Source organism: Antrostomus carolinensis, unplaced genomic scaffold, assembly GCF_000700745.2.
Source record: "Antrostomus carolinensis isolate BGI_N321 unplaced genomic scaffold, ASM70074v2 scaffold13750, whole genome shotgun sequence".
Lineage (NCBI taxonomy): Eukaryota > Metazoa > Chordata > Aves > Caprimulgiformes > Caprimulgidae > Antrostomus > Antrostomus carolinensis.
In genome coordinates, this window is record NW_010289238.1 from 103,757 (window position 1) to 130,098 (window position 26,342).

The 26,342-nt window shown below is 40.5% G+C and overlaps 1 protein-coding gene across 1 annotated transcript in view; it reads right to left on the minus strand.

Moving 5' to 3' along the window:
• Nucleotides 1–13,076: 13,076 nt before the first annotated feature.
• TNFSF11 (TNF superfamily member 11) overlaps nt 13,077–26,342 on the minus strand; it is a 15,227-nt gene continuing 1,961 nt past the window's right edge. The window contains exons 2-4 of the mRNA XM_029085395.1: nt 21,293–21,338; nt 21,112–21,210; nt 13,077–13,498 (exon numbers count right to left, since the gene is read on the minus strand). Coding sequence (XP_028941228.1) covers nt 13,077–13,498; nt 21,112–21,210; nt 21,293–21,338 — 567 coding nt within the window. The remainder of the gene's footprint in view (nt 13,499–21,111; nt 21,211–21,292; nt 21,339–26,342) is intronic.

The window sequence follows — 26,342 nt, forward strand, 5'->3', positions numbered from 1 at the left end:
GGAATTTGCCAGTGATACCAAAAGCTGTACTCACCAGGAACAAACAGGTACATCTGGACAGCTCTGATGGAGCAATTAAGTCTCCTGGAAGTGTCTGAAAATTTAGTTAAACAGTTAATACCAAACTAAATATGGAGCCTCCATGAGCCATGTCGGTTGAGACAGACATCTCAACAAGGATGACAAGACATCTCAACACCCTCCCACCTTTCCATCTTCTCTTTTGCAGCAGATTTGATCCTCATCTAGGGCATCTGCTGTCTCCACTGACTGTTTGGAGAGGCAGGATACAGGCCTCATTTAGACGGCTGAAACTGAAGTGGCTTCAATACTAAGTTGGCAGCGTATAATGCTCTTTACTCTGATTTGTGTCAAAATTCAACTCCTTTTAGAGGGACAGCCCAAGGCCTTTTTACCTCTTCAGTTTCATCCACACCTCTTCTTACATCTTCTGATCTTGTTTATGCCTGTACATGGGATTTTAAAAATGTTTCAGAAACCTAATCCTCTTCTGACTGGCACTTTGAAGGCCAAAGACCATTGTGCTCTACTGATGGCAATCCATTTTATCTAACCAGTTAATGTTAGTATTTCTCTGATATCCATAATATTTAAACATTTATTAAGGGATTTGTCAGACAGCACAAGAAGTTTCTTGGACCCATTCATGCTGCTGTGATCCCAGGGAAACAAAATGAACACTTAGTTCAGAAATTAAAATTTTCATTTGTGGGTGTATATCTAGAAAAGATGTAAGGACATACATGTATATACGTGTATTTCATTGTAACACTACTGTGTAATTTACATTGACACTTGTGAATTTTAGCTCCTAGGTGAAAACTGAAAAAGGCATTTTGGAGAAATAACCCACAGATAATAAAGTAGAGTTGACTGTGCATGTCTACACCTTCACTAGGAGAATTGAAATTAATAACAGCTCATCACAATTGAGCTGATTCAAAGGATTGGAAGGCAGGTGACAAATTCTAGAGTGTACTGAGGTTATACCAGATAACAGCATCATTTGAAATTTTACCAGATAACCCGTTTCCTGCTTCAGATTTTTATTATGTATTTCAAATGAAGAGGAAATTCTAGGTAGTGCAGCTGCTTCGCTGTGTTATATGACTCCAGCCTGCCAATGGCTGATTTCTGGGGCAGTCAGCGCTGTGGATGCTGGCTCGGAGTGCGATAAGCAGCATAGGTGCTGGTTAATGTAGATACTTCCTTTGGTTCTGCAACTGAGGCCAAATCAGATATTGAAAAGATCTCACTATCTACCGTTTGCTTGCTAAGAAGCAGCTTCAAACATACAACACAAAAAAAGGTCACTAAATCTGGGCCCTTTATGGTGCATCACATTTGGGGAACTTTCTGTGTTTTGGAGTGAGGAGGAGACTGATAAGAAACAGCAGTCTGCTTGGATCTTGGAGGTATTTAGATTTTGGACACAAAAAACCAGAAGGCGACAGGGTCTTCCCAGGTACAGTCACTGGAGGAGTGGGGCTAACATTTCCCTAACCACAGGAGATGGAGGGACCCTGGGAGGACACATGTTCTTTCTCAGTCATCTAAGCCAGTGCAGTAACACTGGGGGAGGAGAAGATGAGTACCTTCCACCTCCCTTGGAGAGTTATGTGCTGTCCTGTCTGTGCTGCAAAGAGGCAAAACTTTCCAGTGAATAGATAGAGAAGTCAAAAAACCCCTCACTTGTCTCACTACTGGCGCACTGTGGCAAGTTACTTCAGCTCTGTGTAAAACATTTTCACTTTAATCACAATTATTACATCAATGTCTAAGAAATAACAAAGGACTCCACCAGACCAGGGGCTGCACAGACACAGGGAAGCAGTCTTTAACCCTAAAACCTGTACCCAAAATGGGTGTTGGTCGGGGCAGGTAGGACTCAGGACAGATGCAAAACAAGTCAACATGGCAAAGACCATATCAATACCAAATGAATACAGGGTGGGGAAGGGGTTGTTGTAGGACAGGTGAGCTAAGAAAGAGTGAGGGAGGGGGTATGGAGGAGAGGAGGACCTGGCTGAGCAGAGGTGAAGCAATGGGGTGGCAGAGACGCTACAAGGAGCAGGATGTGAGCAAGCAGACTGTCAGCACAGGGAGAGAAAATGAAGGCAGCACACTTTTCTCCAGCCTGCTGGCCACAGAGTTTCCCCTGGACACTGAGTGGAGTCAAGATGTATGTTACCATGCAAATCACAGAGAATTTTTATTCAAGAGGGGTCCCACCCACACCAGCCTGGGGCAGAAGAGAAGGTACTATTTTGGGACTGTTTTCTGTCTCCCCAACAGCCATCTCATCATTGCTCATCCTCCCTTACAGACATTAGTCTGGACATTTCTTTTTCCACACAGCAGCAGGAGGATTCAGAGGACAAAAACTTTGCCTGAGTTTTCCTGAACCACTGAAGGAATTTCAGTGCTCAGCCCTCAGCAAAGTTAGTAGCTAAACCCTTGAGTTCAGTTTCAAAAATCTCAGCCAGATTATTCATTGCTGTTGTTATTTTGTATTCAGATACTTTTGGGCAGGCATATTTCTTATGATCCTAAACAATGTCCCACTTATTGTTTGCTGTGATACTGAGTTAGGACACAATGGGATTGTTAAGAAGAACCCACAGATATCAAGCTTTTCTTGGACAGAAATCAGTGCTTGCAGGAATCAGCACAGAGATGTCAAATTGGCAGAAGAGTTAGTTTAGGTTAATTGATTCCATGGACACAGAGGGCACCTGAGGCCACTTTTCTCATTAGTGAGTCTAAAGACCCTATTGAGTATTCTAGTTTTTGATGCATAATTTCCAAGAGCTACTTACTTTGCATGGTATTGTGAGGATTATTAATGTTAAAATGATCTGTTAATGATTTTCAGAAGTGAAGTTTTAAATTTCCTCTCTGACCCCTGCAAACCCAAGTGACTTTCAAGCTTGGCAGAGCAAACCTGCCCCTTACTTATGCAATTTATAGGAATGGACTCAGAAAAGTCTGCATTGAATATTCCTGCTCACAGAACTTTAAATGACTTAGTAGCAGCTTAAACCACAAGCAGCATCAAAGTTTGCAGCACTAATTATTTTGAAAGGGAAATACATTTCCATTTTCGCGAAGTGGAGGAAGATAAAGTGATGTTTTATGAGCTTCCTCTTAGGTGTCAAGCTGGGGTGGTTGATTTTTTTGGATAGCACTTAATCATGTTTGGTCTCTTCCAGGAAATTATATCTTACAAGCTTTCGAAACTCATACTCCCCCTCTTCACTAGTCAGAAAGTATGACCTAGTTTAAGTTACAGCTTGAAGATGTGACCTAGTTTTACAGGTAGCCTGCACCCATTGTGCTCAGCTCAGCATTGTAAAATTTGGAAATCTTCTCTTCATGAAAAGTGAGCTGGACTGTCACCTTGAATCATTGCTCCTTTTTACCTGGCTCATGAAAAGTTAACACTATTGCCCAATTTAGAAAGCTCCAAACAAAAAATTTCAGGTGTACTTGGTCTCCTAGATTCAGGTTCTCAGAAATACTTTGCTGCCCAGCCCCAATGACCAAAAAAAGGCCCAGGGGCTCTTCTGTAAATCCCTGCAAAGGATGGTCATCAGAGGCCCACAGTTTAAGACCACTTCACCACTGAAGACACGGCTGGGTTGCCCAGTGGTTGAGGAGCTCAGGTAAAATAAACATCTGGCACTGCTAACAAGGGAATGACCTGGGAGAAACACAGAGGGACATGAGGACAGCACAGCTGCCTTTTTTTGACTTCTCACAGAAAGAGTATGCAATTACAGAGGAAAATGCTCCCTGCTTATCTGGTTTCCCTATATCATGGATGAGTGTTCAAGTACCTCTAAACACTGAGAAAATGCAATGTGGTATAAAAATCCTGGACTTATTTATTCATGGCTTTGATGTTATATTAGTACAGTAGTGGGCTTATTTCCTTTGGGGCAGAGAGCACCGGCATGCATTCTCTCTACATCTCTACCTGGATTAGGCAGGAGTTGCTCAGATGGGGGCAGTTCTGACTATGTGCAAAATCAGAAAAATGTACATCCTTAAAAGCAAAGACAGATGGTGATGGTGGGTCTTTCTACACAGAAATGGTCTGTCGAGTTTTCTGGAAGCAGTTTTCCTCTTAAATGCTTTGATTCTAGCAGAGCACATCACAGCTCTAGCAAAGGCATCAAAACTTTAACAAGTATGTCCTAACTGCTAACTACAATTTGGAGAGATCTCCATATGGTCTCCTACTACTTTTCCAAACTTTTCACTGCATTTAATAAGGTTTTGCCTCAAGCACTGGAAATAACTGAAAGCACTGTTCATTGTCCCATACAAATGCACTAACAAGAAGAGGAATAATATTAGGGAAAAAAAATTGTATTGAATGATCAAGGAAGTGCTGCTGTGATGAAAATGGCAGTTCTTCTATGTGTAAAGATACATGTGATCACATCCATCACATCAGTGGCTTTGGAGTGATGAGCCTGGCATCTAATGAACAGCTCACTTCCATAGTAGAAGAAACACCAAGAAGTGTGGCACTGAAATTTTGGGGTGATGCAGAACTTGAGCCTTCAGAAGCACATACTGAGTTTATTTTCCTGTTAAAAAATAATTGCCCTGCAAGGACAAGTACAGGGAAGTCATGGTGATGGTTATATGTCATCCCCTTTGTAAATAAATGGGAATGGGTTAGGTGAACATGGTATTGCAAGGGTTATTTGCAAGACCTAAATCTAGGTCACAACAAGAAATTCAAAGAAAACTTCTGTGTTTACCAATACAGTTTTATCAAGTACCACATTTCCGAGTATGCAGGAGTTGATAATATGAGAAATATCAGTATTTCGTTTAGCCTGGACTTTTCTGAGTTTAAAATAAGTGCTGTGGTGAACTTTTGGTTAAAGGTTATATAATGTGAAACAAACACGTAGGAAGGGCTTTGGTCTAGCCCAAACTCGTCTGCCTGCTTTCATGGCTGAAGCAGCACAATGCTCACTGTCACCTTCAGTCCTATTTTACTCTCTGTGAAAAGCTGACTGGTGTGTGTTGGTCTTGATGCTCAACCCAAACTACTGACTCCAAGCAAAAGACCACGATGAAAGATAGTTCATCGGTAACCATTGGGCAACATCAGCTATAATTACTTCGAGAGGAGGAGCTGGTATTAAACCCATGGTACATTCTTGGTGTTGGTCCTTATTTTAGTGGCTCTTATAGTCTGTTATTTTTTCCTCCCTCTAATGGCCAAGAGGGAGAGGAGATCCTGCCCTGGCAGCAGGAACTTGCTCCAGCAGACTCTTTGGTAACCGGCCCATTCCCATTGTTGATTCAGACTGTCTCGTGTTGGGAGCAAACCCACATTCATATACTTTTTTTTTTTTTTTTTCTGTAAGAACTTAAATTACTTTTCATTGAATGTGTCTCCAGCCCATAATGGTCATAAAGGCCATCTGTGTTCCCAGGCATTTGGCTCACAAGTGGAAGACAGTAGATTCTGACTGGAGCCTCCTCTGCTGTCCACCATTCAGTTTCATGAGTGTCATAGATACCTGGGCAAAACCAAAAAAAATAAACCAAAAAAAGCCTCCCTACCACCTAAGTATAATTTCTGCTTCAGTCATAGTTTACACACATTGCATAAGCACATTTGATAAGTCTCTGGCAAGTCAGGTATGTCATATCTCTTCTCCCTCACTAGATTATGGTCTCAAGAGTTAGGATGGAGCAATTATGAGCCCTTGTTCCTGTTCCTGGCCTGTTCCTGGCTGGGATGCTGACAAAAGATGGGTCATTCTGGACATGTGGTAAGCAAAGACAGCATTTCCATCACCTATTCATCTGCTGTTGATGCTGTCGAAGTCATTCGGTATCATCCTTTTAAAATAGGCACAGAAATGCCAAAACAAGTTATAACCTTCCATCGTGGCAGATGTCACGAGAGATACAAAGATAAGATACATCACCAGTATTATTCACAGGACTATGTTATTCTCAGTTACATCTAGACTATATACTCTATATTCGAAATAGATACAACTAATGGATCTTATGTAGAAGAAGCATTACTTGCATTATTGCTATGCTTTAAAGCAGTTTACACTGCAGAGTAGCAAATACCAGCATACACTAAAATAGCCAGCTCCTAAAAAAGGCTTAAAAAAACCCTGTCTTATATAAAACTATTTATAATACTAATCTTATTGATGCCAGCAGGAAAACATCCACTGATTTCAAAGTGAGGAACTAAGCCCTTTCCTACCAGTACAATATTAACCAAGATTAATAAAACTGAATGAATTGTAACAAGCAATTTATGTATTTGGGGGGAATTTTTTGCATTCAGCAAGTCTCACAGCACAGCTGGGCCAATAGAGTTCTCAATTATCTTTTTTATGTGAGCTGCTTTGTTTCACGATCTCGCACATCAGCAAAATTCTGTAAATGTACAGATGGCATATACCAGAGAACAAGAGCAAACTTGAGGAAATTTGTTTGGATGTTTTCAAATAAATCATGGGAGCATTTCTATTTGTCTTATATTTTTGTAAAAGAAAAAAAAAAAAAAAGTTTTTTAAATGTAATTTTCAGCCAAATTGAAAAAAGAAAAATAGCCAGATAACAAAGCAGAAATAGAACAAAGTACTACTAATCCACAGACAGTAGAACACTGGACTGCAGTCCAAGACACTTGATACTAATTTATAACACTGCTTTTTATATTTATAATAAGGCTAATGAGGTTTAAAGAAAATTATCTCTTCTTATTCATAGGGGTATAATAGGACTGTTAGATTTGAGAGAAAGTGTGGGTTCATTTAAGTAGTAGTTCAAGTATACATTTACAGGTGACAATAGATGGTATAATAGCTGCTTTCAGGAAACAGTAAACAAATTAAAGATGTTTTGTGCTGCTAGATATTCTCTAATTTATTGATTGAACTCTATCAACAGTGATAGATCAAAGAAGAAATGGGCAGAATCTCAGGCCCGGACCTTTGTTGCCCACATGGATTTCTTTTAGCTCTCTTGCCAGCGTTGCTGGGACCTGCTTGGAGGAGCAATCTCTGACAAGCCCCAGAGCGTGCAGCACACATGCTCAGTTTCCTGCGATAAAAACACAACTTAGTGGGTTGCAACTTGGTAGTATCTTCAGCTTAAGAGGGAGGCTGGCTTAAACTGTAAGGCTGTACATCAGTCAGTGGCTCATCACTCCAGCCCCCTTCCAGTTAGCAGGACAGAAATAACCTAACTACCCATTTCCAGAACTGCAGTTGTTTTTCCAGAGCAAAGATCTGGAGCCACGATGCCTGATAAAACATTAAACCAAAAAAAGCTTGTTTTGATTAAGCTGTGTTACTGCATGTGATACTGTACTGCAGAAAAAAAATAATTAGTGAAGCTTGCATTGCAAAATGCTGTAGGTAACCAGGGAGCTGGTCTAACTTGTGTGCAAGACAGGAAGCATTCTATTTGGGAAAGGTTTATACAAAAAAAGAGTAGGTAATTTGCAAATGGTTGCTAACTAAAGCAGTGACATTAGTTATTAGTTCCCAGAGGGCAAAATAAGTACGTACAGGTTACGCCATTTGTGTACAGCAGCTCCCTGGGATGTCAGCAGGGTGGAAAATCCACGCTAGGGTCAAAACACGCTCACAGACCTGCACCAGGCCAGCAATTAACCATGGCCCAGCAATTAAGATCTGCTCCCCTCTGCATTCACAGCCAACATCTGTGGTGAATGGATTTTATCTGTGTCCACAGAAAGTTGCAATTCTGGTGGTTTTTTGTGATACAGTAAGGGAAAAAAACATTCTAAGCATTTAACTCAGTCCAATTAATAGTGAATAGTAGGTTAAAATCCTTCAAACTGGTGGTACATGAGGTAAAGACATTGTATACAAAAGAGTATCTGAACTTCCCAGTTACCTTCCACAAGGTCATGTTTCAGTGCTCCAAAATCTGTGACCTGCTGGGAAGGGGACAAGGGGAGGAGATCCTGTTTGCGACTTATGGAGTCAAGAGTCCCCAAAAGCGCCCACTAGACAGCCTTACTCACACCTAGTAGTACAGACTTAGGGACCAAGGGAGTTTGGGACCTACAGGACAAGGCAGCAGCTACATCATGGTTATGAAGACATGACAGCACCTAAAATGTGAGCTCAGCAATCACAGGATTCTGGCATCCTGTGCTAAAAGAACAACCAGGGATCTCTCACGCAGTGAATGAATCAAGAACCAGAAGGTTGGGAAAATGAATCCATCATTTTGTGACTTGCAGCATGTAAGGAGCTGAAAGCAATTGGAGTTCCTGCTTGTCTTCTGTCATAGCCAAACACAAATTGATTGGAGTCTGGTGATGTGCAATGTGGGGAAAAGCAATGCGTCTCACACAAGAGGGCAGGTGGTAGAGAGCACATGGCTCAAATACTGAATGAATGGCAGGAAAATATGCCCTCCCTAAACTTCATAAAATGGATTGTACAGATAGCAGTAAATCAGATACCCAGCCCCTCACCTCCCCCCCAGTACAAATCCTTCCTTGGAAGCACCACTAGAAACCCCAGCCCATTCAGACTTAAGGCTAAATAAAGTAGAAAAATGAAACATCCAAAGTTGCCTAGAAATTTGTGAAAACTGATTTAAACAACCTCAAGCTGATACATGTTCCTCAGCTTTTCATGACCAAGCTTTGCTTTGGAGTTAGTCACAAATTATAACATCAGGCAAAGGTATGGGATCTACAGGGTCAGACCCCAGTGAGTTAAAAAAAAAAATCCACAACAGTTGGCAAAGTCCCCAGGTTGTGATTCCAAATACCAGCAACCAGGAAATACTGGACAAGAAACCAATAGAGAGAGGGAGAAAGAACAAGAAATTGCCTGCACATACATGTAAGAACACCTTCTGCTTTAGATGTGTTTTCTCTCAAATCACCACAGCCAAATGCTGCATAAGTTATGTTTGTCAGGTTTTGCTGGAGACTAATTTTGTAGCAGGAAAAGTATAAGCATGTGTTAATTGTTTGGAGCCCTCTGAAGCTGCTACATCAAACCAAAGGGCCAGTAGGGGACTGCTTCGTATGTCCAGTCTGCTTGTTCCTTAACCCCCAACTACTTGTCTTCATTCCTATCCAGCTCAGCCCTGGCGTCAGTGCTTCAAAAATCTTTTTGATAAGCTTAATTCTTGTTGTTTTCCATCCAAAGACACGGCAAAGGCACCTGAATTTGGGCCAAAGAAGGGGAAGTATATCTAAATCTGACCCAAGGCTGCTGCTACCACCAGGAAAAAGAGCTGTAAGTCAGTGAGAGTGGGGTGAGCAGGAGACACTGGCAGCTGGAAGGAGCCAGAGAAAAGGAAGTGGGATAGACAGAAAAAGAAACACTCACTGGCTGGAAAGAGCTTGGGAAGGCGGGGGGGAAGAGTACCCAGGTGCCAAAATATGCAATCGTAACCCCATGTATGAAAATTTATTTTTTTAGCAAGAACACAGTAGGAATATACGGATGTTTACATGCACGCAAATACACTGAATTCCAAATAAACTATTTCCAAGTAAGATTTTTTTTTAAACTTCAAATTTCAGCAAATAATCATCCCCTATCCACAAACCAAAATTATCTTTTGAAGATTATAAAATAAGAGTCACATGTACCTTTCTTAGCCAAGAAAACATTACCTTCTTCTCAAGGCAACTCTCTTCATTAACCGATCAGTCTACTCTTTTCATTAATTGTGTCCCAATGAAGCAATCAAATAAATGAAGTAGACAGAAAAGAACAGACACCTTCGGGGGAAGGCTTGGTTTTAGGAAGGTCAGTTCTAGAGCAGGTGGTTTTACTTTATCATCTTGGCACACATGCCCAGGCTGCCACAAGTGACCCGCCTGAAGCTTTTCAACCTGTGGCTGCTCTGATAAAAAGAGCAAAACCAAACTGCAAACTTTACAAACAAGTCTACTTGAAGCTTCCTGCTTCGTTTAAAACATGTGTAAAGGTGAGAAGGGACAAGAGCCAGGACAAGACAGGCAGAATAGGACCTCCTATTTGCTTTCTACATTGTAAAGAGAACAGCCATAATTAGAACGGCTTCTAATTATAACCCCCGCCCAGGGTAGCCTATATGGCCCAATGAGGACTATCTTATCACATCCCTCCCACCTAGTTCATCAACTAGCTGCATAATTTCCATCCAGAGGACACTAAGGCAACAAAAAAGCCAACTCAAAAATAATTTAGGCCCTGAAGTCACCACAGAAGGGAAATTTAAAGCCCCATACTGCACTGGGAAATACAGAACTCCTAATGAGCACAGAGGTACTACTAAGCTGAGCCTCAGAAGCCCTCTTCTAACCTCTGAGGGCTTAGGATGCACAGGTAACCAATAAGTGTCTTCACAGGGGCTCAGCACACACTACTGGTGCTGTGACCTTCTCTAGCACACCCTCATAGCCCACAGCCACTGTCACTCAGATGACATTTAGTGCTGGTGGTTCCCCTCCTTCATATAATACCATATGTAGGCAGAGCATTTGTTAAGGTCAACTACTATGTGCCAAGTCAAACTTGGCTTTCAAATAATTCAATCTCCCATCGCTGCCTCTGGAGAGGGTGACTTAACCCCCTAGAACAAATACATGAGTAGACATTTTCCTCCCAGCCTGCCACTGGACATCTCTATAGTGAAAAAAAAAAAAAAAAATGATTCTTTGAGTGTGACCTGTAGCACTCGGAATTTTGAAACAACCTAGATTCTTCAGTCATTTCTGGTTTGAACTGACAACTGTTTGGTGTTAAGCATATACTGGAAGTCCTCAATTCCAGCCAAATTTCCAACCTCTGATGATGTAACCCTACTTGAAAGTAGTGGGTGCATGTTGGGAGCCAAATCACAACTCCATAGAATTCATTGTAATTGTCTCAAAACAGTAGGTCTGTGCCTCAGTTTTGTTGAGCATGTTATACCATACCCAGCCTGCATCTTCTGAAATCTGAACAAAATTATCTAAGCAGCACAAGAAATACAGGGACACAGGAAAATAAAGAAATCACAAAGTTGATTTTTTTCTTAGAAATATATTTTGTAAGAAAACAATATTAACATTAAAAAGAAATGTTTATTATACAGTATAAAATAATTGCTTGAATTCAATTCAGTTCCTTACAAAAAAAAAGCCTGAGGATTTGTATGAAGCCTCAATTCCTACAGATTTGTGTCTTTTGCCTTCTGTGATTCCTAACTGTACTAAAGAGCAGGTTTTCCCCACATCATTCTTAAAGGACCCAGACAAAAACTCCTAAAACCTCTCTCACCCCATCCCCAGCAAGTTGCTGTTCCCTCCCCAGATGTGCTCTAAATATCACCTGTAATATTTGCAGCTCTCTCCTGTGTCCCCCATATCCACCCTCAGATTCCATCCACCAATCTCTTTTGGGCAAGCAACCACACAAGCAACAACACACGTTGCAGCTAGCTAGGAGTCTCCCTGTGTTATTTTGTTGGCTAACATGAACAGTGGCCAGCCACTGCCAAATTATGTATAAAGGCCAAGTTGTGCTCAGTTGTCTGTTCTCATAAAACCTGTAGGAACATCTTTTAACACTGCCATTCATCTGCCAAATCTGGCAGAAGTGTGCAGAGGTTTAAAAGCTAGAAGGGGGGACAAGGACAGGCAAAGCAATGACATAAGCTTCACTTTTTAAGTAAACTAAGCTAAAAAAGTCATTACTCAGTTGCAGAATTTACAACTTGCAGATTTTGTTGTAGGAAAATATGCCTGTTCAGTAACTATAAATACCCCTAATGCATTTCTGTGGCTTATTATGTACTAATTTTAAAAAAAATATTTTTTTTAAGGTAATGTCAGCTTTGTAATGTCAATTACCCTCTAGGTTTGAAAGGCACCCAGTGACCAGCATTCTGGTGTAATTATTCATGACATTGGTGTGATTTCCCCCTCCTTCCCAATAATACTGACAAGTTTAACAAAAATCTATTAAGTTAAAAAGAACAAAGATATATATTACATTTGCTAATTGCAAACAACTTCTCATAGCTGCAATTTTTCCCATTGGGATTAAAAAGTGCACCAGTTTAACATGTCTGTACATTAAAAACAGTTTAAAACATTAAATATACAAACAGCAAGAGATTTTAAATATCTTGTATCAAATACTATAGGACAATATAATTTACATTTTTTTTTTTTTACACAAAACATTACACCTGAAATATAACTTTAGATATTACAGAATATAAAAATACATACTTTTTGTCTAAAAAATGTCTTTGCAGATTCTGGCACAAAGTAATACTTTAAAGGCACACCGTATTCTGTTAGTCTGTATTTGCAATTAACTGTGCAACAGGAATAAAAATTACCTGTAATTAATCTTTTAGAACTGCAAGGCCAGAGGATCTCCCTTCTTCCTGGAGTAGCTCTTTTAATCAGGTAAAAACTTAAGTTGAACTGTTTAGGTGTTCTGCAACTCATTTCTGCCATGGCCTGAGCTCTCCAACCCTAATCCAGCAAAGCAAGAACAGACTTAACTAAGCATGTGAAAAGCCACATCAAATGTAAAGGGATTAGTTGTACTTGCACAATCTTTGCTGTCTCAGGGTCAGAATGCTCAACTCCAAGCAAAACTGAGCCCTAAATGCAAGTTGGTAGCCAAGTTTTGTCCTGCCCTATGTTTCCATCAAAACCAGTAAGAGGAGCACAGGTTAAAAAGTCAGGGCAGAACTTGGAAACAGAAGTTCAATAATATTAATTGCTCTGATTTCAACTACACCAATGTAAAAGTCATAATGACTCTACAGAAGCCAGTGGAGACATATGAAGTAAAATTGCTATAAGACTGAACCAGGAGAACTATGTAATTTTGCTCTTCTGTGCATTCCTGGGACTCCCACTGGAGTCAGCACAGGGCAAAAACGTGTCTTCAGAGATATATGGCTTATACAGATGAAATTGGGTTGCAAAAGATTTTCAGTTCTGTTTTCAATTTGTTTTTGGACCACTGAAAACCCAAACAATTTTCAGAACACTAAAGAAATATTCAGTCTAAATCCCTCACTTTAAATGCCCCAAAATAAGTTGCTTCTTGTGATGAATCCAGTAGCAATGGGTTTGATACCTGGATAGTTATCATTTCACCAGATTTTAATTTAAAAAATCCTCCTACATTAACAGAATAAAAATGGAATTCTGAATTCCCTGACCAGTATTTGGTGCTTCCTCCCTTCATCAACACATCGGAGCGCCTTATTTTAAGGTTTGTCTTAGTCATATACACCATCAGCTGAAGCCCTCTTTTAGTCAGGTTTCCTGAAGTTTCATGATGCCTAAAACAAATGTTGGCATAAAGGTAGTAATATCCATCTTGATTAACAATTAGTTTTCCATCACTGAATGTCATATTTGATAAGTTTGCCTGGCCTTTGTCATGATGCCAGGATGTGAGGTTCACTTTGCGAGTTCCTGAAGAGAGGGGAGAAAAAAATATATATATTTATAAACATTTAACAAAACTCAACATTTAGAAAGCAATCCTTTGTTTTTTAGAATCAATAGCAACTACAATTACATAGGCTAAAGTGAATATTAGACAATTATAATAAAAATTCATAAGAAACTTCCTTTTTTCATTATGCATTGCCATATTTGGCTTACTATTTATAACTGTTTGCCCTTCCACCAGAACAGCTGCTGGACCATGGTACAAAACATTTACTTGGCCACTAGTTTGATTATGCTAAGCAATCATGTAACAAACTCTGTATAGAAATTGTGTTCCACTTAAAACTCTATTCAAGTTACAAATACTTGAGAGGAATTTGAAAAGAAAAGTTACTAATGAAAAAACAGCAAATCTTTTTATCAGTCTTTAACCTGCAAGTGTTTGCAAGGAATAACTAAACAAAACCTGAAAACAAGCTGAGAATTCCCCAAAGAGAAAGTTTACAAAACCTTCTCATATTTTATCTTCTTGTGACTGTAGTGGTACAAAGTTAAATATATTTTCATTTGAGAAGACAAAAAAATGTGGAAAAAAACCAGTACAATTGTGCATCTTTAGTACTACACAATAAGTTGCCCAGATTTTAGACAGCATTTATGACATAACAAACCTTGTTAGACAAAAACAAGGTTTAGACTTAACCCAGTGTTTGCATATGATATATGGAATAAGGCTCCACAATCTGGTTTAGTCATACCCTAGATATTTAGGATAGTGGCCCATAGCACCATCCTAACTCTTTGATAATTGTACAAATACTTATAGCTGGGCAATTATAGCTATTTGGAAGGTAAAGTCAGATTCATTGTCTAATATCTAGTGGAAGGTCTTGGAGCTTAAAGAGCTTTAGGAAGACAGATGTGATTCTGGATGCATTGCTCTTTTAATTTTCTTCCCTTATTTTTATGTGAAAGTATCTTAAGTTTCAAACTAGAAACAATGAGCTGATATTCCACGCTTGGAGAACAGTCCCTTTCAAGTTGTCTTAAGCACAGACCCACAAATTAGGAAAGAAAATTATGATAATATTCTCTTTCTCTCCATAGAACATCATGCATGTGGGAATCAAAATACATGCGTAACAGTTACCAGGTCTGACTACCAAAAAGGACAGATTACTAGAATTAACATATGTGAACAAGCATTACTGAATTCCTTCTAACAGGTACATGTAAGTCTTTTCAGCTCTGTCTGCACGATGGTGGCCTGGTAAACAGGAAGCTGTCCCTTATCTGTTAAGGTGATGGAATGCTCTGTGAAGAGAATGAAAACGAGCTGAGAGACTGGAGATGTTTTGATTAGTTTGATTAGTCAGCTCAGCACTGTCACTGAAAGCCAACTTCACATACACTGGTACAAATGTCCCTCAGGAACTCGGGCCCAAAAGGCATCTCCTGGGTACTATCATCAAGTATCCACATTGTATCATCTCTTGGAGGTTTCAAGCTGGTCAAATCTCGGATGTCGTTTCACATAGATCCTGAGCATTAGGAAAAGGTACTTTGGACATTAGGAAAAGGTTCTTCACTGAGAGGGTGGTCAGTGACCTCAGAGAAGTGGTCAAGGCACTAAACCTGTCAGAGTTCAAGGAGCATCTGGATAACACTCTTAGTCACATGGTTTAGTTTTAGGTAGTCCTGTGAGGAGCAGGGAATTGGACTTAATGATCCTTTTGAGTCCTTTCCAGCTCAAGATATTCTATGATTCGACTATCGAGGTTGTGCTAAGACATGGCCTGGCAGGAGGTCACATAGGCACTGGGACAGAGCTTTTGAGTCTTCCTTCAAAACCTGGTCACATTTGACACTTCAGTTTGGTTTTGGTGGCACAGTGTTAAGAAGCAGCCTGCAACACCAGCCCAGATAGCACTGCTACTGCAGCACATGTATTATGTACACAGTATTCTCTGTTGAGGAGTATGCCCTGCAGCAGTCATCCCACAGTCCCCTCCACCTCTCCAGCTTCATCACCATCCTGTTCTAGCACCCACCTCATCTGACAGCCTCTGCCTACAAAAACAGAGGAACAGGCAACAGTAGGAGGAGAAGATCCAGCCAAGGCCCATGGGCATGCCCACAGAGGAAAGAGCACTGTCCTGAGAGAGTGTGGTGGACAAAAAGCCACACAGGCCCTGACCCTTCCTGATATGCACAAGCTACTAACACTCTACCATTCACTCAGTGTAATACACAGGGCATAACACAACAGGGGACAGTTGGCCAACTTGTCCTCCTAACCACTAGCAATTTTCAGCATACAAGGCTAACTCCATTTGCTCTCTCTGAGGCATCCACAGCAGTGGGTCCACACAGACACCAAAAGACCTTACACTTTAGGCTCCCAGTGCATCTAAATGCTTGCTTGGAATATTCAGTACCTTATTCTCCCAACATCAAACCAAAACAAAATATTCCCACCAAAATTTCCATGGGATATGGTAGCACTCAGCACCCTCTCATCCAAGCATATATCAAGGCATGCCCCAGAACCACCAGTGCTCACAAGCATGCTGGGGAAAAGCCCCAGATATATTTGATTAGTTAAAAAGATGCCTTCTAGATTTGTTTGTGCAGAAAGATGTCAGAGGAAGTAGGGATGGGGGAATTTGAGAGCTATGAGTCTTCCTTAACTGCCAAGGGCAAGCAACTTCTGCATATGAGAGGGATACTTTAATAGTAGTCCAGAACAAAAAGCTTCTGGCATTCTTCCACGAAGACTTGAGCAAAGCACAGGCTGTCAAAGACAGATCATAAATAGTTGCTCCCCTATGGCTCCAGTACAGGCAGGTAGAAATTATATAAGCAAAATCACACAGAGAAGCTGTTTTCTGTGCAGTGCCTCAAAAAAAACTTGTGAAAACCATCAATTAATTGGAAGCTACACTAAGATCATAAGTCTCTCAGCCTGGAATTATTCACTACAAGAGATGCTGAGAGAGGGGTACCAGAGTACACCTCTGAAGCACTGGGGATTGCTGAGGAAGTTATAGAACTTCTTGTGCAAAGTCTTAAGTCTGCCAGAAATACTGCCCAGCCTCAATCCAGTAGCAATTTTGTAGAAATCCTTAGTGCGAATGTGTGACTCTGCTGAAGAAGGGGGAAGAGAGGAAATAGATGCCACAGTCACTTGTAATTGAGGTGCTGAGAGGGGCTCTGGGTGAAGTTTGTTCAGATCGTTTTGGTGTTGAGAGGAATGCACATCATTCTCCCATGGGTCAGGTGGAGAGACAGGCTAAGAGATGATGGAAGACGACCCTATCTGTTTTGAGCAGAGGATTAGCCTAGATAATTTCTGGAAGTCTCTTCCAACCTAAATTATAACGCTATGATTATATTAACTGAGGAGGATAGGCATTTTGCCACAATTTGGAGCTCCAGAAGAGCCAGCAGCACAGCACAAAGATGCATTGGCAGAAGTTATACCATGCAACCTTTAATGGAAGGCACAAGCAGGTTCTCAGCACTTCTACTGGCAATATAACCAAATTTGAACACATCAAAACAATTGGCACCTAAAAACAGGCAGAGGAGAAAACTGGAGCGTAGAAGTGCCAAATCAGCTGCCCTTATGCCAGAAACTGAAACATAACCCCAAGACATGGGACAATCAGAAATGCTGCAATACAGTATCTTCTGTGATAAAATTTACTATGGAGCCATGAAAAAAATAGGAAAAGGTAAGTCATGTTGACAGAGAAGGAAGAGGTCAGAGAGATAATGAGTAAGACAACCTTCCAGACATGGTAAAAAGCATTAAAAGAAAAGATAATACACATTTTCTGGTAACTGAAGGCAAATCAAAACAATGTCTTGGATATTTGTGAGCATGAACTAAGACTAACAGAAATTAGTTTCAATAAAATTAATTAGTAAGAAGGAAGGTTACGAGAGCAGAACAGAGGAGAAAGCCCTGTGTTGATAACATGGTTGCATCCTAGTCACTTTCAGGTATAGAGAAAGCTGGAGGGATGGACCAAAGAACTGTTTGCTCTGAAAAACTGTTTTGGAGGCAAAGAGCAGCTAAGCCAAACCCGTAGCTGTAAATAGCTCAGAATACTACAGCATTTCCTTAGACAGCTAAAGGTATCAATTCACATCCCAAATTATATACTTAATATCTAAATTTATTTCTGTTTGTGATTTTCTCCTTTAAACTGTGACTAATTTCTGTAATCAATTTATAAACCAAAATTAACTGTTTTCATTTGAAACCTCAGTAGCATCTATAGTGAGCTCTGGTAAAAAGCGACCAGCAAGCATCCAGCTTTAACCTAAGGCAGCAAACCTAAAAAATACACACAGCAAGCCAAACCACTACAGCTTCTGCAGCCAAGTGATGGGTGGGGACACCAAGATCTGGGAACGGTTATTCCCCCCCTCCCTTGCTCTCTCCCCAGCTGCAAAGGTCTATTTGGGGCTTGGTATTATTGTGAACCAGGTAAAAGGAAAATATTCCCTCACAGACACTGTTCAGTCCCCCTTCATTAAAGGTGTTCAGTGGCAAATTACTCAAAATGAAATCCTGTTTGACAGTGAAGACTGATTTTTCTTTCCCCCCCCCCCACCAATGTTGTCTATTTTGGGTCAGAGTGATGACAGTAGAGAAACAAAATACAAAGAACAGATCTGTCCAGACTCACAGATGGCATAAAGCAATTTACAAGTATTTCAGACATGTAGGGTAAGGAATTGGGAAGAAAAGAGAAATTGCCATTTGCATTCAGAGGAAACAGGATGGGAGAGAAAAACTGGTGAGCCTCAGGCAAATTCTTCATCCTTTATGCCTGTCTTTAACCTCTATGCCACCCAGCCAAGTGGATACGTCTTCATACCAGTGAGCATGATACTAAAGTGCCTCACAGCCAGTAGGTCCAGGGTTCCAGCCGTCCATAAGGCAGCAGCCCCTCACTGCTGCGATGCCCACAAGGACCTGCCCAAGGAAGTTGTGGATGCTCCCTCCCTGGAAGTGTTCAAGGCCAGGCTGGATAAGGCTTTGAGCAACCTGGTCTAGTGGAAGGTGTCCCTGCTGATGGCAGGGGGGTTGGAACTAGATGATTTTTAAGGTCCCTTCCAACCCAAACCATTCTGTGATTCTATGATGACCGCAGAAGCTGTGCTCATGATTAACATTCCAGTAATGCTCTTCCAAAAGAGGCAGAAGCCATATGTGTCAGATCAGGAGGGAGTATGTACAACTCATCACATTGGTAAGGGGTTGATCTGCTCCAAGGAGAAACAAAGCAGCTTGTTATCACAGGCACTGTATTTCTGAGAGTTCCTGCAGCCTGTGCTATTAAAAAAAAAAAGAGAAGAGAGCAAGCAAGAGCAAAGCCTCCCTTGCCATTACCCACAGATATGCTACATCACTCTCTAGAAGGTGAATGCAGTGATGCACAACAGTAAAAATTATCAGCTGCTATCCCTAATAAAAATACAGGTTATAGCCACATCCAGGTAGACAGCAAATAAATTCCCCACAGGAAAAGGTGGATTTCACAAAGTGTGACACTGACACACTCCAATTCTGTAGATATAAGTGACCTGTCTCTGTGATGTGATTAGCAAATTAATTGAATCTTTCCAAAGACAAAATGCTAAGACAAGTTTACTGATACTGCATCTTATGCTATTGACCTATGTCAAAAGCCACAATCTAACTGAAACAGAAGCTTGTCAGGAGGCATTTGAGCTACTAAGAAAGCTTGTAGAAGTTCTGACTGCCATCTGACGAGTTCCTTAAGGTCTCTGCTTACAAAGCTCTGGTTCTTGGCAATGCCAATGCACGTGAAGGGAGAAAGAATCCTGTCCCTCCAGGCATGAAGCTAACCCCTTGTGTACTGAAATGCTTTGTCTTTAAATAGAGCAAGAGTAAGGTATTACTTATGCAGGCTGCTGAAATCTCAGATTTCAAGCCTCAACACAGCATTCCCCTTTGGTTTGGTTGTATAAAGCAGAAAAGCAATGCACATAGCTTAATTAACAAGGAGTTCAGCCCTGCAGAATGTACACATCTTCAGAGGAAGATGATAGTGGTGTTCAATGCCCTCTCCTATCTGGAGATCCTCTGTCTGACAGCTTCAGAATAAACTCTGGTTTACTTCTACCACACCAGTGATGATTGTTGTGTTGAGAATACAGAGAGAAAAATCTCAACTCACAGTGCCCCAGGGCAAAAAAGGGAAACAGTACTAAGATATCTTAAAATTGTAGGAATATATCTTTTCCTCCAGAGAATGTTCCAAGGCAGATTCATGTCTTGTTCCCTCATATTGTACTAGCGAGGATATTCCCAAAGCCATCCAAAGATACCTGTGGGTAGAGAATAAGAGCTCTGGCAAGATAAAAGAATGCCATCCTCTTACCATAGGAGCAGATAAAAGCCACGTGAACATTTTTTTCCCCCTACTCAATAGCTCGGAAACATACTGCATCCAAGTCTACACACTGACCAGAAACCCTGTTGCTCAGAGTAAGTGCCAGGATCTTTTTCTTCCTGCTACCGGACTAGATGGATGCAGACAGACCCTTGAGAAGCTTTGGCATGTCTGAACATCAGGAAGGCCCTAGAAGCCTTGATGTGAAAAAATTCTATACCAGCCCTACAGCATAATAACGAACAAAATATGACAAAGCCTTTTCAACATGCCATTATCGGAAGGAAACACTTGCTATAATTTCAGCCCTATGCTATGAGAGTGCAACGTACCCACAGAGGGCACACAACTACCTGGCCAAGTTATAATAACAATATTGGGACTGCAGTTCTAGGTTTTCAACACCTCAAAATGAGAGATGTGCTTCCTTTATGGCAAGTTCTTAACTGATGGGCACCTGATGTGCACTGTGTATTCATATAAGATTCTCAGCTTCCAGGTCCATCCTGAAGACAAATTCTGTGTCACCGACTACAGACCCGATTACACTTCAGCACACAAAGGGAGTGGTGCTGCAAAGGATTGAGTAGGTGGACATAAGACATTCTTGAATTTTACAACAGAAAACAACACATTTCTTCATCTGACAACAGGACAAAAACAATCTCAGACTCAATGGAAGGGAAACATCTTCCAATCTGCAAATCTGGATTCTGGCCAATCTTGGTGCTGGTATATCCTTGTATGTATGTGTGCATGTATGCATACATCTGTGTGTGTGTATACCTACAGCTGGTTGCCAGTGTGAGTGAAGAAATCCAGATGGGCTCTACTAACCAAAGAAAATAAGAAACTTCAGAGGAGAGCATTCAATGCATATCTTCATTGCTCACCTGAAGACAGCACAAAGAAGCAAGCCAAGCCCTCAGAGCTGGGTCATGAAAACTGATCATTTAAAATGGAGGCTACTCAGCACATAACAGACTCATGGAAGATACCCAAGACAAAGGGGAGCTATCCTCTTGTTAATGTTACCCCTGCTGCCTCTGAAATCCTTTAACACATCCAACTTATCCTCATAATCAAAAACTGTTTCTGAAATCCCAGTCTGTTGCTGGTATCGCTGAACTAGTTTCATATACTTCACTGTTTAATACTTTTAGAGTAGCAGGGGAAGCATTCACTTAAAACTGAACTTACCAGATGGAATATTCTTATCATCAATAATGAGATGGGCAAAAGGCTGCTTCTCAGGTTTGCTTCTCTTGTACAGCTCCATTCCTAACGCCTCCATTGCAGCTAGAAATAAAAGAATTGCAACACTTCAGAATGACAAATTTAGTAGAATTAAAATATTTCTGATTCGTAAACCAGCACCTACCTTTTTCTGGTCTTGGCGATGCTCTTCCCATGACACGCTGGATTTCCTAAAATGAGAAAGAACCATTGCTTTGATGTTGTCTTGTTTTTTGTAATATTGTGTATTGCAGGTAGTTTGTACAATTACATCACTCTGTGTGTATGCATATGTAGGGGTTGTTCTACCTACAGCATATTCAGATGCCTGGGATACATCATGTAAATATGAGAATATGTATAATATGAACACACAGTTTAGCTGCCACAATCAAATTACTTTTTCTGTCCAATACATCTGATAAAGGTGGAGAGGAATGATGGTGTGTATGATCACTGCACTATTTATTGAAGTAGCGGTGACAGGACATTTATAACCTTTCCTACTTACTGCACTTGCAATATTTCTCTAAGTATAATGGAAAAATGACTGCTAAGAATGTATCACATAAAACAATGGAGTTTATTAACTGATTTAATTACATGGAGTCAAAAGGTAACAAAAGAAGCAGTTCTACATAGGGACTAGTGTGTAAGCACACTAACAACTAAGGAAAGTTAAGCTCTGAATTTCATTTGTGATAAGGTAAATTAAGAGGTAGATGAAAACCTCCACCCCTCACGCTTGACCACTAACAGGGGGGGTGCAAGACTACAAGGGTTTTTAATCCAGGCTCACTTCTAACAAGGTATGCAGGAACTGAAGGATAAAGCATCTTCCACATCTCTACTGGGCCAAATAGAGTGAGTGCCAGAGTTTGGAAGTATGCATTCTTCAAAACTGCAGATCAATTTTAACATGAATGAAGCCCATGTTACCCAACTACAAGTGACAGACATCGGGCAGGCACCACAAAAAGTCTTGCTTTTAATAATCCACATCTGTTTTTCTCTTGAGAAAACATACAAACAGCAGTTTTCAAAAATCTTGGTAATCAATCCTCAGTTCTGTTCCCTGTTCCCCCATGACTCTCTTCATCTCTGTTTTCTAAAACACAAGGGTAATATTCTACTTGCTATTCAGAACACCTCATACCATTGAACCATCATGAAGGTGTTTAGTAAAAGGAAACATTTTGCCGAAGATCGTAAATTATATCTCATCTTTGAAACCTAAGAGTGGTTCTTTTTTTGTCTTTATGTCACACATACTGCTGGTTGTCTGATTCAATACCATGTATATGCAGTGCACCTCAGTCTGGCCAAATCAGCAATGTTCCACTGTGTTCTCAATCACTGTGGTGTTTCAGAATTTGAAATCCTGCTTTGAAAAACACCTAAAGCCCTGCTTTTATGTAATTTTGCAGCCACAGTGAGATCTGTAACGCCTTAGTTGGTGCATTTATTACTCTCACTTTCCACTTTCAGTAGGTGTTTAAATGTTAAACCAAAATAAAAAGCCACAGCAGTATGGAAGTTGTAGTATGACTATCAAAGCATAATACTTCAGCAGACGTATGCTGATTCTGTAGATAAGAATCATTAAGATTCTTTCTGCTGTAGAGATGAGAAAAGCAGAAGAATCGCAACTTCAAAAGAAGCAAAACTCATGTCCACCTCCCCCATTTACCCTCACTTCCCCTCTCTGATCTTCCTACTTCAATATCAGTTCTAGGAGCATGAAAATGAAGCTCAATTCTAGGAGCTGCACACCAGCATCAGCCTCTAGCCACACTTGAGCTCTTTAACTTCATCAAAAGTAGGAAGACAACAAAAAATTGCAAGTACTAGATACTTCATAAGGTGGCAAAAGCCTCTGAAGAGAACAGGACATAAGGTGAAAGAAACTAGGAGGTGGACCACACTCTCTGAGAATGCTGCACCACATCTACTCCCACCTCTCCCTAGAAAGAGGAGACTCCTTTGTTTTCTTGCTTTCTCAATGGAAGCTTCTCAGGTGTGGAGTCTGCTTTTGTATCCTTTCCTTCTAGGGGATGTGATAATGTCCTTGCCTGGAGAGCCTACTGGGCAGATCCAAGAAGATCTATGTACATTTTAATCTCCTATTATCTAAACCGGTACTAAAAAAAATTCCTGTGGTTGGTAACTGCACAGCCTTTGAAGTTCCTGAACTGGCCACTCACTATCCTCCTTTTAACTTATATTTTTCTTAGGATTATAGAGTTCAGCTCCTGCACATTTCCAAAGATGCTCTAGCTTGAACAGCTGGCTACCTCACCTTCACAAATATAGCAGCCTGACTCAGCTCATCTCCTATGTGGAAAGGCTGTGGTCCTCATGAAATGCAGTCTGAGCTGCTTTCTTTCTAACTGTTGGTGGCGATGTTCATCTGCAAGATCACCACTTGGTAAGCGAACAGCTACCCAGGAAGACTTGGCTCACAAGTCTCCTTGTCCTAATGGTCTTGAGCCTACTTTCCTGCTTTCTAGGAGCATGTCTTTCTAACAGCAACACTCCCCTGTACTCCTCTTGGAGCTATGCTACTATGCAATTAGGAATGCAAGTGTCTTTACAACAAAAGGGAGATCATAAGCATAGGCCCAACACTAAAACACTGAGAAGAGGAGGAGACTGGCTCTTGCCCATTGACTCTTCTGTGTGCTTGCCATTGGATTAGAAGTGGCTAGTTTGTGGCCAGAAAATAAACCTTTCCATCAGCTGAGTTCTCTAAACACTAGACTAGTGTCAAGTTCTTTACTTGACTCCAAGCAGCCCCAAGAAATTTTGATATTCCTTTCTCTTCTGTTGCCCAAGCTTCCAAAAGGAAGCTGAAATACATTAACTAGTCCCTAGATAAGAGATGGAGTTGTGCATTTCCTCCTGAAGAATAAGTAGCTCAATGCTTCTCTTGATTCTTCACGTTTCTATGGATCCAAAGTGCTGACACACAACCTACCTTAGAAAAGCATTTTTGCACGTACTTGCTTCTAACTCTGAATGACTCAAGGATCACATTTTTCAGTGGATGTCTGAAGATACCCAGATGGCTAAAGATGGCCTCTTAGTGGGATTATAAAAATCCCCTGGTATCCTTACTGCAAGCAGTTAAGAGCTAGGATTTTCCAAAATCTTTGAAGTATCAACTGCATTCTTTAGCACCTGAATGTCTTTAAGCATCTCACACCTAATCACAGTGTACACTAAGCAGAAACAGCTCAACAGAACTTGTCATTAAGACACCACTATAATGGCATAAGAACTGCTGACAAAATATTACCAGTGACTTTCTTAAGACTGCCACCCACAGAACCATGTGCACTAACAAGCTGTTGAGTTATTTTTAGAAAAACTGTACACAAAAAATCACACCACTCTTAGTCTTACAATAAGCTGCACTTGTACACCTTTGCATCATTTGCTGACTGCCCACCAAGTCAACTCTGCTGGTCTGCTTCCCACATTCCAGCCTCCTTCATACAGTCACTGTTTAAACAACAGACAAGCAGCCAGTCACAAAAATGAAAAATGTGTCTTCTTTCACCCAAAGCATTTAAGAGTCCATTGGGAAGCTGCAAAACCTTCACATTTAAGTTAAAATCAGGCCTTAAGTGCCTTGAAAAGTGGGAACTGCTCTTTCATCACCCACAGCAGGCTGCAGGTTTTAACCCTTAGCATCTGAGGACCTTCAAAACAAAAACAACTCTTGCTCTTCAAGTTATGTCCAATGTTGAAGATGCAGAAACAAGGCTACATTTGAACATGTGACATTTGTGAACTGTTTTTCCTCTCCTTTGGCTTTTACAATATCTCAGTATCTACTTTGATCAGCTATAAGTACCCTTTTGAGACCAATTAGAAGAGGACCTTTCTGGACATTCATGTATGGCTTCAGCTGTGATCTTAAAGCTCATTTACACTGTCGTTTCTTCCACTACCTGAGTGCTTTAAGTCCAGCTAATACCAGGAAGAAGTATCTGATTATCTTGATGGAAATTCAACAATCTGAAGAATGCTAATCAGGAAGGAAGTGAAATAGAAAGTACATGAACCAATATTCAAGAGAAGATACGAGATCAGCACTTCAACCTCTATCCAAATGAGTAGTTTATTGCTTGCAGAAAAAAAAAAAAAAAAAAAAAGGCATGTAAGGTTGTAGAATGGAAACTGAAATTTTAACAACTTACAGCAATCACCCGTGAAATCTTGACTTGGTCCATAACTACATGCACTTTAAGTGTCTGCTAAGTATATAGATCTTCATAAGAGCTGCCCTGGAGGTCTAGCAAAGTACTCTGTTGCCATGTGGGAGACTAGTTTACGCCTGAACTCCCCAAGCTGCTAGAAGCTGGGAGTACTGCCAAGAAAAGTTACTTATGAATTGACTCAAGATATGTTTGCAGTCCTTTCTACTTCAGGCTTATAACAGACTTCATAAGAACTGTGGTTAGTGCATCTGGACTGCCAAAAGGATTTTAGGTTTACATGCAAAAAAAAATTAAGCAAACAGACTAGGAAAGTATATTATTTGTCTGCTTTAAAGTTTATATGCAGCAATGTTGAAAATGTGCTTTCTGAGTAAGCTGCTCCCTAAGCAGTCTTTTTATCATAGAATCACAGAATGGTTTGGGTTGGAAGGGACCTTAAAGATCATCTCGTTCCAACCCCCCTGCCATCAGCAGGGACACCTTTCACTTATCCTGAAATATGTTAAGGAATTCATCATTAGATTTTGGCTAAAATATTTTTTTTAATTATTATTTTTTCAGGAGACATTTCTAGACCCCACCTTGAAGCCCTACTAAACTGGTTTTCATAAGAGCACTTTCATTTTCAATGTAATCCTTGCTTTAGATTTAAGCACTAGGACTACAGGTGTGCAAAGAAAATAGATGAGAACAAGTGCAGTAAGCTAAAAGCTGTAACCAGACCATAAACCTGAGCAAAAGCAAGTTGTCTATTTTCATTTCCTGAACAGTTTGAATTGCAAAAGACAAAATGTTGAAAAATCACAAAACTTAAAATGGTATTTTAAAGTGTTCCATTTCAGTCACTTTAACATGCTGCCAATTCAAATAAGGATAAGTGGTTCTTAAAGCACACACAGGTTAGATTCTCCTTCAGGAAAGTGAAGGAAGCACAGAAGATAGGAAACTTCATTCAAGTCACGTTAGCTG